The following is a 13,356-nucleotide window of genomic DNA, read 5'->3' as shown; positions in this document are numbered from 1 at the left end:
TGGAGCCCCAATGGTCTACTTCCCTCCTCACCCCACCCCTCCACTCAGCGCTAACCCCGCCCTCAGCCCAGGCTCAGAACTTTCAATAGAGCCACATCTCCTCCTGGTGGCCAAAGTAGGACATTGCCCAGCCGGCAGGCCTCTTACCTGCCCAGTGTGGGCAATCCAGACCTCTGCCTCCTTCCACAGATTGCGGGTGGCTCTGATGGACACGAAAATCTAGGGAAGAGGAAAGAAGCACCTGAAACAATAAAGGTAGTTGGCAGCACGGCCAGTCATCCACATGGCCCAAATCCTAGGACATGGGATTTTTGCTCTACAGAGATGGGCCAGGTGTGGGTCCTTAGTAAGGACCAAGCACAGCCCTCAGATGTTATGCCAGCCCCTGCAGAGCTGACCCCCTTGGGGACTCCACCTGAAGGCTCTCCCTTCTGATCCATGTCGCGACCAGTGTTACTGCACCAGATAACAAATTTTATCCTGTTATCCCGCTTAAGGTGGGACCAAGCTAGCTACTGCCTGGAGATGGGTGGCCACTGTCCTTTCCACACTGTCATCTGGCCACTGGCTGCTCTGGAGTCTTCAAGGAGCACACGCAGTCACAATGGGGAGAATCGTCCTTCTTGAAGGGACAGAGTCAGCAGGGCACAAGCGTTCGTCGATTGGCACCTATCACCCACTGTTGCTAGTTCACCTACTGACACTGACTTTAATGTCCTCCACATAGTTCTTGTGAAGCCGTGAACTCACTGAGCATCTGAATTTCCTTGGAAACCTTCATCTTCACCTCACCTTCCTCTAGACTTTGTTCCTCAGACATTATTAGAAAATAGTGTGTTTTCAAATATATGTACTGCATGTATCAATTGGTACAGCAGAGAAGGGCAAGGAATGGCTTCTTCTGCCAGTTGAGATCTTCAGGTTATGGGACCAGGCCCTTTCTTGTTGATGGAATCCTGAATTTGTTGGAAAGCCCTGCTCCAGCTAGGAAGCAGAATTCTGTGAGGCTTCTTTGGGCATAAAATGTAGAATTACTACCTCTGGTATGCTGGGAGCCTGTACTACAGACTGAAAGTCCAGTCAGGGGTGTCACAGGGGTGAATGGGGCCCCAGGCTCGGGTGAACAGGGTGCCCACAGTTTCCTGGCTGGGCCGTGGGGTTTGTGCACAGGCAGACGGTGACTCTGCAAGGCTGTGTCTTGACTGCTGGCACACAGATACATGGCAGAGTCACCTGCCTCCAGGGAGCTGACATGAAGGTTTAAATGAGCTCTGTCAGGAGATTCCGGTGAGAAACGACTTGGAACTGTGTCATTTAGAATGAGCTCCTTGTTATTATAGATAAACATAGTCTTCAGGGGTTGCTTGGAGTCTTGCTTAAACCAGTACATGGTATCATGGCTCAGCTTTTGTTCACATGTTAGGAACTTCTTACTTCCTACCTGTGTAATGAGGTATTTTGGAGTCTGGAAAACCACTGTGTCCAAGAGGTCTGAGAAGGAAAGAAGCAGAATTCAGACAAGTTCCAGGAGGTGGCCTGGCGGGCAGTGGCTGAGGCACTCACAGGGGGATGGGGTCCCCAGTGCCCAGGACTCACCTGCTCCCAGGAGGCAGAGCGCCACACAGCAGACGAGCCTGGAGCCCATGAGGAGTCGGGGTGGCCTTCAGTGGGAAGAAGAGCGGGTGCAGCTCACCACAGCCCCACAGGGCGGTCTCCCTGTGATGTCACCGCCCAGAATGACTTCCCCATCCACGGGCTCTCCACCAACAAGCTCTTTTTCAGGTCCTACCCTGGCTCCTTTCAACCCATTTTAATTTCCACTCCTTTCAAAGGAGTTTGGAATTTCTGGGGGTAGTTTGAGTGGGGCAGGCATGTGTCCTCAAGGACGTTTCTCCGAGGGTCATTTTGCGCCAGCAGCTGCCTCCGTCCCCGTCCCCTGTCCCGGGATCTGCCCCCTGCCTCCCTTCCTCCCGCGCTGGGCTCCTCTCTCAGTCAGGCTGGTTCCCCTGCCCCAGACCTTCTGCTTCTCCTTCACTACAACGCAGGACGATCCCACTCAAATCTTGGCCCCCTGAATGTCTGACGTATGCTCAGCGGCGCCCCTGACTAGTTCAGAGGGACAAGAGGTTGACGGCGAGGTCTCCCTGAGAGCAAGCTCCAGGCTCTAAAACGCCCGAACTCGCGTCAGGAGCTCAGTCCGCTGGGTCCGTGAGGAGGAAGAAACTGCAGCCCCACTCCTGGCGCTGCTCTTGCCCGTCCAGGGCAGAGCCACGTGGGAATAAGTGGCTGCCAGGGTGTAGGAAGTCACCGTGCGGTAGCTGCACCTTGGCCGCAATGGTGAATAACGGCCTGGAAGCTGGGGGAAACATGCGGGATGATATTACTGTCCTTGAATTGCCTGCGTGTCACCTCTTTTGGTACAGTTAGCAACTCAACGCCTAGCCTAGGGTTTCTCAACTTTGGCAATACTGACGCATTGCTCCGGATAATTCTTTTTGTGGGGCTGTGCTGGGCACTGCAGGATGTGTAGCTGCGTGTCACGTCTCCACCCACTCCAGACGTCGTTCAATCGCCCCTGTTGAGGGCACCCTCCCCTTGATTCCTGAACAGTCCTCTGCAGCCTGGTGGTGTTGGTGGGGCCACAGCGCCTCCTAGTGGTCAGGAGGGCTCCGTTCTCAGATCAGCGCCTCCTGAGTCAGGCCCCAGCCCTTACCAACAGGCCAGTCAGCAAGAACACGGCGTACGACCAGAGGGCCAGGGAAGCAGGGCTGCCCCAGAGGCGCCTCACACACCCACCCACACACTCACACCCACACGCGGCCACCGCAGCGATCGGCAACACTAACTGTCAACTACTGGGGAAGCCCCATCAAAGACAGCTCCCGGTGGCTCTTCTCTTTTCTTTTTTTATTGCACACAGAACAAGTACGAAGGATACTAGTGAACAAACCAGAAGTGACCACAAGCTTCCTGGAGCCTTTAGCATGCTTCATTTGTTTGCAGTCACTGAGTGGCTACTTAGTACAAGCATGAGTAAGACATTCTCAATCTCACAGGGTTTATATTCTAATGGGAGCAAAACGAAATTCACACATCACCCTAGACTAGAAATATAAAATAAATGTTCTATGGAGGATAGGGAAAGAGTATTAACACAGTTTTTACTGTCTTTTCAATGGCTTCACAGTTCTTCATCTACAAAACCGTGGACTGCAGTAATTTCCAAGTCTGTGACTAAGTTCAAAATTGTTTGATTTCAATTTAGATGTCCACTGGGCTAGTGGGTCTTACATGACCTGTGTCCCAAGTAGCTCTCTCATTGTGCCACACAGCTTCCATGTGAAGCTTTTCAAAGAAAGGAAAGGAGTGAGGAAGGAAGGGATGGATGCAAGGAAGAAACTATAGAAGGAAAGAAGAAAATAGTAAAAAACAAAACTGACAAGAAGTTACAATATAAATAGTGAGGTGATATTAGGAGGCACTTGAAACACTCTACCCCATGCACTGCTTCCACCAAGTCCAAATATCAGGTCTTCAAGGTGGTGGCCGCCTGCGATCTTTACAGACAGAGGTGGTTTAGGGCTACAGGTCTGCTGCTAACACTGTACCCGACCCATAACTGATATGTATCATCTCCTCCCTCTATCGCCAGTTCCGTATTTCCTCCAACTTTGCTCAGCACTTCAGTGGTCTAAGTGGCGTCTTTGATGGAGTGACCCAGACAGTCATCCCTAAGGATTTTGAGCCCTTGGGTGCCTTTCCTTCCTCAGGCCATGATGGCCGCAATTGCAAAATTGTCCCCAATACCAGGAATCGCGGCACCAAGAGATGCTTGAGTTAGTTTCCTGAGTTCCAGATAAACTTACCCCTGTTTCCACTGTATAGCATCAACTCTTGTTAACCTCATGATTATCAAGATAGTACCTCCATCCTTACCTGCTAGTCTCTCAGCAAAAGGAGCCCCAAATGACCAGTAGGAGCCAAAGTGCAAGTTCGCTGGAATCCTTATTATGTCCTCTGGTGGGAGCACCCACTCCCACCTCCCCGCTTTCTTCAGGGAGTAGAACTTCTTATCTAGAAGACCCAAAAAATACAGAAGGAAGTGCAAATTTGCAGCTGCATTCCTGGGAGTAACGAGGAGAGGGATGCCAGCCAACCTTCGTCCACCCCTTGGCTCCGGGATTCATGTATTAAGCACACAGCCCCATATTTGATCCATTTGTTCAGTGCATGCTACATCCTAGACACTATCACCCCAGCTCAACGAGTGTTATCCCTGAGCAGGCACCTCACTTAAGCCTTTCTCGTTTCTTCATTCTACAAGGTCAGATGCTTCTGAGAACCCTGGCCATAGGAGCCTTCACTTTATCCACAGCAACCCGTACTGTCACCTGCTGGTGAACTGCCCCCAACCACCACCCCAAATCACACTGGCTTAGCTTATTCTCTTTGTTTTTGTTCTTTTTTTTTCATTAAGTATTTGTTGAACAGATGTTATATGCCAGGTACTTACTATTCAAGGACTAGGAGTAGAAGACAGACTCTCATGGAGCCTATAGACTGTTTAAATTTGTCCAACAAGCATTGGTAAATAAGGCAAAGTTCTCATCCTCAAATTGCTTCTAGACTCATGGGAGCAACAGGACATGTTTTTAGATAACATCTAGTTCAGAGAGTTTTAAAGTGTATGTTTCAGGAAGATTAAAATAGAACTGGGTTTTAGTTGGCTTAGTTGTTTCATCTACTCACCTGCTCATTTCCTCATCTGTGAGACCTGGATGAGGACCATCTGACGTTCTTGCCGCCAACCCTCTGTCCAACTCTAAAACAGTATGAGCCACTCAGGATAAACTTCTGCCCAGATGTTGACCAGCCTGGTGTACTAGAACCTCCCAGTGGCCCCCAACCCCATCACAACACTTGACATATTACAGCTACTTAACACATGCTTGTTTAATGAATGAAGAAACAAGCAATGCAAAGGAAAATAGTAAGAGACCACATGTAAGTAACCATTAAAAAACTGTTTCCACATGTGGTATGGTTGGCATTGGTGTATTTCTATTGGTGGCTTTACATAAATTAAGGGCATGCTATCATGATACAAGCTGAAATATAAATGATAAAAATAAACTTGCCTGGCATGAAGTGAGCTTTTGGTACTAATTTTTATTTTAAAGGATAGGTATAGAATAATTTTTCAATGTGTAGCAAGGATTGCCCAAAGGAGATATGGGAATAGAGAGATTGTTTCCCTTCTTAAGCCATCCTTCCTATCAGGGCCTCCGTTATTCTTTGAGTATTTCTTTATTTTATGGCATAAGAAGTTATTCTAGGCTCATCTTGTACTTTCCCTGCCTCCGTTTTGTATCAGCAGTTTCTCCAAAGAGTCCTGGTTACTTTTAGTGGGTAATAGTACTTAGAAAACAAGATCTGGGCACTGAATCTGGGGTTTTGGAGTGACATTACTCTCAGGGCATCACAGCAGACAGAACTAGGGAATATATGGGTGTGTACATGCACATAAGTATACACACTTTTACACACATCTTTATTTCTATCTATATACACATTGAAAAACCAAATTTATACCAATAATTCCAGTTCCAGATCCAATATTACAGAGTTCATTCTTTCTTTTAAAATTTGCAGTTCCCTTATTCAATACCAAGAAAACTGGCTCCTGTTTTCCTTAATTGATTTACATTTTTGATCAGTCTCCTTACATATATCCAATTGTCTGTTGCAAAGCCCACCTTCTCCCCCCATGCAAATGCCCTCCTTACCCTGCTTGGACTCTACAACCCTGTGTTAGGGAGTCCAGCCATGCTGGAAGGCTCCTCATCTTGGTGCAGTTTCCAGTACCCCAGGTCGGGCATGCCCTGCACAGCATGGGTGCCCTTCTCAATCCGCTGGGTCTTCAATGGCCTGCACCAGGCTGGTCTCCACACCCCGCTTGGGCTCCAACACCCCACTCTCTAAGGAATGCCCTCTTCACTTGGCATAGTCTCTATTACCTTGCACTGCACCTCCCTCCTACACAGATACAGGGAAATGCCCCAGACTACTCCTCTGACAACAAAGGTATTTCACTCTAGAAGGTGCTTACTGCATAATTCAAGGCACCTAAGACTGATGGTGGGTAGGGGAGGCCTCAGGAACCTGTCTGTCTTCCATCTGTTCCAGACAGACCTAGACAGGGCAGGTCTGCTCTGCCAGGCAGCCCCATCTGGGGAGGTCTCTCTCTGGGCGCTAGGTAAAACCTCAACCTGGATGGCGGAGGGAAGGCTCTTGACTCTGATTGGGAAAGAATTTGAGAACAGGTTGAAAGAGTGCAGGTAAGGAAGAATTCATTAAAGCGGAAGTAGTAATGTCAGTGTTGCATAGAGTGGCTCTTTTACTTGTGCAGCCATGCAGGCAGAAGAAAGCAAGGAAGAACAGAGAGAGAAAAGGAGAGCTCACTGGACTCCTGCTCAGCCTAGGGCAAATCCCTTGCCAGCCTAGGGCAAATCCCTTGCTAAGTCCTAAAGCCAGGGTCTCCTGGTGTCCAATGTCTGCTTGATCTGCATGGATGTCTCTGCCACCCCAGAATTAGGGGAGCCACAGAACACAGGCTGGAGTGAGTTTATGTTCTGAGAACTTCCCAAAGCAAAGGAAAGGAGACTTTCAGGGAGGCTGCTAAAGAACGTGATCAAATGACCTTAATTCCCTCTGGTCACCACAGCATTGGGACCTGCAAGCCCCTCCCTATTCAGAGGTTCCTGCAGCTGTTTCCTTACCTCTCAGACATGAAACGAAGAGAGAGAAAAGACTTGCAGTGAAGACTAGAAGGTTGAATGAAATAGCAAAGTGACAAGGACATTTAATACTGGTGGTGGATGTTGGGGAGTTCTTGTCTTTGTCATAAAACAGAATTCAGGGACAGAGTGCAATAGACTGAAGAAGCAAGAAAGTTTTATTTAAAAACAAAGTACTAACAGGCACATGAAAAGATGCTCCACATTGCTAATCATCAGGGAAATGCAAGTTAAAACCACAATGAGGTATCACCTCACACCAGTTAGGATGGCCACCATCCAAAAGACAAGCAACAACAAATGCTGGTGAGGATGTGGAGAAAGGGGAACCCTCCTACACTGCTGGTGGGAATGTAAGCTAGTTCAACCATTGTGGAAAGCAATATGGAAGTTCCTCAAAAAACTAAAAATAGAAATACCATTTGACCCAGAAATTCCACTCCTAGGAATTTACCCGAAGAAAACAAGATCCCAGATTCAAAAAGACATATGCACCCCTATGTTTATTGCAGCATTATTTACAATAGCCAAGGTATGGAAGCAACCTAAGTGTCCATCAGTAGATGAATGGATAAAGAAGATGTGGTACATATACACAATGGAATATTTTTCATCCATAAGAAAACAAATCCTATCATTTGCAACATGGGTGGAGCTAGAGGGTATTATGCTCAGTGAAAAAAGACAGGCGGAGAAAAACAAGTACCAAATGATTTCCCTTATTTGTGGAGTATAACAGTGAAGCAAAACTGAAGGAACAAAACAGCAGCAGACTCACAGACTCCAAGAAGTGACTAGTGGTTACCAAAGGGAAAGGGGGTGGAGACGGTGGGTAGGGAGGGAGGGAGAAGGGAATTAAGGGGCATTATGATCAGCATACATAATATAGGGGGGCCATGGGGAAGGCAGTATAGCACAGAGAAGACAAGTAGTGACTCTATAGACTCTTACTATGCTAATGGACAGTGAGTGCAATGAGGTATGTTGGGGGGACTTGATAATATGGTTTAATGTAGTAACCACAATGTTGCTCATGTGAAACCTTCATAAGATTATATATTAATGATACCTTAATAAAAAAAAGATGAAACACACACACACACTCATGCACACACACACACATACACACAAAGCAAAGTATGCACTTGAAGGTGGGGGAGTGCAGGCAACCTCAGTACACATTCAGACAGCAGTGTGGGCACCCTTGAAGAGTAGGTGTGCTTGCGGGTTTGGAGTTTGGGGTTTTATAGGGCCTTTTGGGTAAGGGCCGGTATGAAGCATGATGTACACAGGTGGTTAATATTTCCTTTAAAGTTTTGTCTTAAGAACAGGGTGATTCAGGTGACTTGGTGTTCTGGAGGTCTATCGTCCTGGTCACAGTGTTACTTAATTGACTAAGGTGACCGGAAGTGTTAGGGGGACATTGTTTATTTTCTTCAGTTCTTGTCTCCACCATCTCCACCAAAACAAAGAATTGAAGGGCAGAGACACAATAGGGAAGCAGAGTAAAAGTTTTATTTAAAGTTACACACTTAAAGAGAGAAAAAGTTCAGGCAACCTCAGGGAGGAGAGGTACCCTGAAAGGTTTAAGTTTCATTTAAAAAGAGAAAACCTTAGAGAGAGGCATGCCCTGAAAGATTGAGAAAAAGCTTTATTTATGGCAAAAGGTGCACACTCAGAGAAAGGGGAGTGTGGGTACCTCAGAAAAGAGGCATCCTGAAAGATTGGTGTTCCCCCTTTTTAGGATTTTTCAGGAATGTGACAAGGGGCTAGGGGGTGTAGACTTGTTAAGTGGTCTCAAGATGTTTATTTTTGATGAGAGACATTAAGTATCTTCTCTTCTATTGTCAGTCCTCCAGGTAATTCTGCAAAATTTTCTTAACACAAGAAATTTACTGATCTGGTTCCTGCCCAGGATAGCTGCTTCCCTCTGGGAATGTATCAATCAAGACCACATGCCGTGCCCCCAAGTGGGCTGAATTACTGTCTGTTTGCTAAAGAATATGTTAAGATCTTCTTAACTGTCTGGGTTTTAAAATGCAATCTTAGCTTAAAGATGGAATGATGGAATCTTCCCTGTTTTTACTGTGCTGTTTATAGCTGGGCTTGTTTGGAAAATTAATCATGATGCTTGTCTCCTGCCCAGGTTGCAAATTACTTGATTAGGGGCTGGGGGAGGACAAAACAGCATATAGGATAAGTTAAAGAATAAGCTGAGCCTTGTGGCAGGCTCCAGTAAATCTTACAATGTCATGGTATAATTGACACAATGAAGACATGGGCTATGTGCTCAGATACTTTTCTTTATCTGGGGAACGTCTGGATATTCCAAGTAACTCCTGGCCTTTGGAGCTTCAACTGATTAACTCATTAACTCTGTGGGTCTTTTCTGGCTCTCTAGTTTTAACTGGTTAATTGTTTGAGTCCCTTTTAGTGGGCTTTACTGGCCTTATTCTCTCTCCACCCAGCTCATATCTATTCTCCTGCCTAACAGAAGAAGGGGGAGAACAGCATGAAGGTGAAGTTAAAGAATCAGCTGGGCCTTTTCTCAGCCTCAGTAGACTACAGTGGCATGACCCTTGTCCCATTTCCCTGCCTCCCCCCAGTGGTGGCCAGTGAACATGTGTGTGACTTGCTTTGGCTTCTCTGAACCATCGGTGTTTCTCTTTTCTTTTTCCTCCTGTTCTCCAGGAAGCAGTGTGTATTTCTTAGTTCTGAAAGTCCTAAATTTTCCCTTTCCTTCCTCTTATACTAACACTTTATTGTGATGTACGTACTTGTCTTCCCTACCAAATTTGTTTTTTAAAGTCACAGACTGTCTCTTTAAAAAATAATAATAATTTTAAAAAATTATTTCCTGTGTATTATTCTCCATAATTTTATTTTACTTATTTTTAACAGCATCACTGAGGTATAACTGATACAAAGACCTGCACATATTTGAAGTGCACAATTTGACGAGTGGGCACATAGGCCGGTATCCCTAATATACTATCACACAATCCATACACAAAGCTTAGTTTCTTTTTCCGCCTTCCCAGCAACGCCCCTCTCACCTCCTGACTTTGCATAGCACCTTAGAGGCGCGTTCCCCTTGCCTGAAACAGCAGCTGCTCCTGATAGCCCTCCCACATGCTTCTCACCATTTCCTCCCTGCAACTGGTAGCTGGGCGGTGCCTTCAAACCTCCCCAGGTGAGCAAACATTCTAATCACCAGCCATTCGTCTTGCTGGGACCCCAGGCTACGGAACCATAACCAGATGCTTCTTTCTCAGCATTCGAGAGCCTGTCTGAACTCTCAGCTTCCTGTAGGGCTGGTCTCATGCTTTGTTCTGGTCACCAAACATCCACTGACTAAGAATCTGTAGAAGAGCTCTCTGCATGGGAAGGGGAAATAAAACCATAAAAAACAAAAATCATTGGGTAGACATCTTTGTTTGTGGTGTATGTGTATATTCTAGATGGTGGAGAGAGCCAATATCGAGATGAAGCATCTGAAAAAAATTATTGTATTTCACTAATCACAAAATAATAGGGCATAAACTGTTATTAAATTTTAATGATTTTACTATACTAACTATGATTAAATCATAAAATAAGAGGACAGTGTAACTCTGGGGGGAAAATACGTTCTCAGCCTGGGGCAAATAAACCTTTGAAGCCAAAATCACTCAAAGAGAGAAATAAAGTGGGAGAAACCTGCTTATTGCTTACAAGCGGTCACCTGCTCACTCCTGCTCTCCAGGGTCTCTGGCGACCTGGCTGCGAAGAAACCAAAAATACCTCTCCTGGCCAGGCGCCTGCTCACTCTCTACCCTCCTTGTGATCCCCTGTTGATATGGAGATGGTACTTCTGTCCACCCCTTGGAAACACCTACTGACAGGGAGATGCACTAAGGCCAGGGGAGAGATCCTGGAAATATTGCAATTTTACCCACAGGTAAGTCATCAGCATTGGAAGGATATGCAGAAAAAACAATTATTTGGGGATAGCCATACTTGAAGAAAGTTTTTTGAAAAAGGATAGTTTAAACCAGTCTGTAAGCAATCTAGTCCTGTACCAGCTTCTTTTTCTAAGAACTTGTTCTGCCACATTGCCTAAAAAGAGGCGAGCATCTAGCTTCAGCTACTGCCGTCTGGCAGGCTATTTTCCAGTACCTTGAAGAACCTTTTGAGATGTGTTCCTGCTACATAAAGAGGCAGAGTTCTCTCTGTTGGGCTGGAAACTTAGTCGCTGTTGACTCTCCTGTTTACTGTTCTAGAACACACAGTCTGCTGGCTCTGGCCGCTGCTGACCACTTACCTGCTTACTATGACTCTCCTGATCTATCTTCCCAAGAGACAAGACTAAGAAAAAATGGTTAGAAGTTTTAAGAAACAGTTTTCTGGTTCAACATAAGGAAAAGCCTTCCAACTGAATGGTTGAGAAGGTACTGTAACTTCCTGTCTGGAACAGAGGTTGTGTGACCTTTGGTGGGGATATAGATGAGGTTCGAGGGTTCGATGGTGCAAAAAGGAACCTAAGCATCTACTCCATGTCAAAGACAGAGTTTACAAACTGGGAATTTAAACATAAAATGTTTGATTTAGGAACTCATAATCTAGTTGAAGAATCAATCAGACAAGGGAATAAGAACTTGCAACAAAACACAGAAGTTATAATAGTGATAAATACAAGGACTTAAACAGATGCAGAGAGGTTTTATTTATCTAACAAACAGGGGGTGCAAAGAGTGGAGCTAGGATTGGGCACAGATAAGTGTCAGGGGTTAATTCTAAGGAGAGATGATGCTTAAGATGAATTGTAATGGGTGAATAGGAGTTCACTAGCAAAGAAGTGAGGAAAGTAACCCCATTCAGCAGTTATTTATTGAACAATTACTATGTGTCAGACACATGCTGGTTTTGAGGCAGAGTAGTTATCGAATCATTTTGTTTGTGCCTCCGGGAAATTTATACTACCTGTAACAACAGACATTAAGCAAATATTCACACAATTAATATATAATTGGAAGTAAATGTAATGACAGAAATGTAAGGGCTGACAAGAAAACTCATAAAGGCCTGATCTGAGCTGGAGCGTGCAGGTGAGGTTCAGAGTTCTTCCTGATTAGAGCCTGAAGAATGAGTGGGAGTTAACCAGGTAAGGGGTGTGCGGAAGGCACAGAGATGTAAAACAGCCTAGACTACCCCAGTGCATAGGCTCCAATGCTGTGCCCAGAAATTTAAACTTATCCTGACAATATGGAGTTATGCAAAGGTTTTAAGCAGGAAAATGCCACGATCCATGTGCATTTTAGAAAGATTGCTCTGGTAAGCAGTATGGAGGATGGGTTGAAGGACAGTAAATCCAGAAATAAGAAAGAGCTTGCAGAACTGTTTCAGTAATTTGAGAGACTGTGGTCAGAAACTAAGGCACAAGTGGTTGGCTTGAAAGATTAAGTCAAGGATCTTCAAGATAGGGAAAATTTTCAAGACTTGATATTTGAATATAGGTGGTGATGAAGATGGATGAGTAAGTTATGGGTGATTCCATGTTTTAAGTTTGACAGACCACACGGATAAAGTTGCATTGCACTGACTTAAGACTTAGGAGAAGATAAGAAGAGGAAGCTACCATGAATTCAGCTGTAGAAAGGTTGCCCTGAGGTACTGTAGGACATTTGAACAGATATGTTCAGAAGGAAGTTGAAACTAGGGGACACTCAGGAAAGAAGTTGGTAGGACAGAGAGAGATTATGACTCATAAAAATTACTTAATGAAAATCAAATAGGTAGGATGTATACAGTTAGAAAAGAATTTATACACCACCTGTTTTAGAAGTTATTCCATTCTCAGTTGAACAGTGCCCTTTGTGTCATTGCAGTAAAACTTTATGGAACCAAGAGGTCCATGAGCAGTCTGTAACCATAGGGGGTCCACTTCTGTAAACACACACTCCCCTTTGCACTCATGGTTATGACTGACCCCAGCAACAATATTTGCCAGGCTTGAGAAAGGAGGACCCACCAGATGAATATCTGCGTGTCTACTATCACGTTCCACCTGTTGCCCAGAGGCCTTGGACTAGAGATAAGATTGTTTGGTTTTGGGGGAAATAAAGGGGACTGTTCTCCCTATTCTTCTGCATCATCCCAAGTACATTCAGAGAACCACTGAGAAGACCATCATATTTCTCATGGTCCCAGAATTTGCTGGTAAGTTTTATTTTCTCTCCACTAAAGAAGTAAGAGAATAGATTCACAGCCTCTGTGGTCTCATGGAAGGTCAGACACCCAGCAACAAATATGTGGGTCTCTCTACTGCCCCTGAAATGAATGAGGAATGGAAAATGAATGACTGAGAAGAATTGAAAGGACCTGTAACAGACAAGAGCAAGGTCTGGTCCTCACTCTCCCCTCTGGTTCTGGTGGCCCCGAAGACTTTGCTGTGTAACTAGGCTAACCAGTAACTTATTGACAAAATTTGGACATTTGTGAGAATGAAAAGTAGTGCAAGTAATGACTGTATCAGGGCAGCATGCATAAACCAGAGCTGTCCCTAGCAGATCAAGATCTG

General features: G+C 45.3%; 1 gene segment (V, D, J or C); it reads right to left on the bottom strand.

The window, feature by feature from the left end:
• Positions 1 to 898: 898 nt before the first annotated feature.
• On the bottom strand, positions 899 to 2,501 carry LOC118932560 (T cell receptor beta variable 3-1-like). The segment is given in 2 exon segments: positions 899 to 1,491; positions 1,597 to 2,501. Coding segments are annotated over 2 exon segments (618 nt in total).
• Positions 2,502 to 13,356: the final 10,855 nt, after the last annotated feature.

The sequence above is a fragment of the Manis pentadactyla genome, chromosome 7 (assembly GCF_030020395.1).
Source record: "Manis pentadactyla isolate mManPen7 chromosome 7, mManPen7.hap1, whole genome shotgun sequence".
NCBI classification, from domain to species: domain Eukaryota; kingdom Metazoa; phylum Chordata; class Mammalia; order Pholidota; family Manidae; genus Manis; species Manis pentadactyla.
Note: the sequence above shows the minus strand (reverse complement) of the source record. Positions and strands in the feature narration are given on the sequence as shown.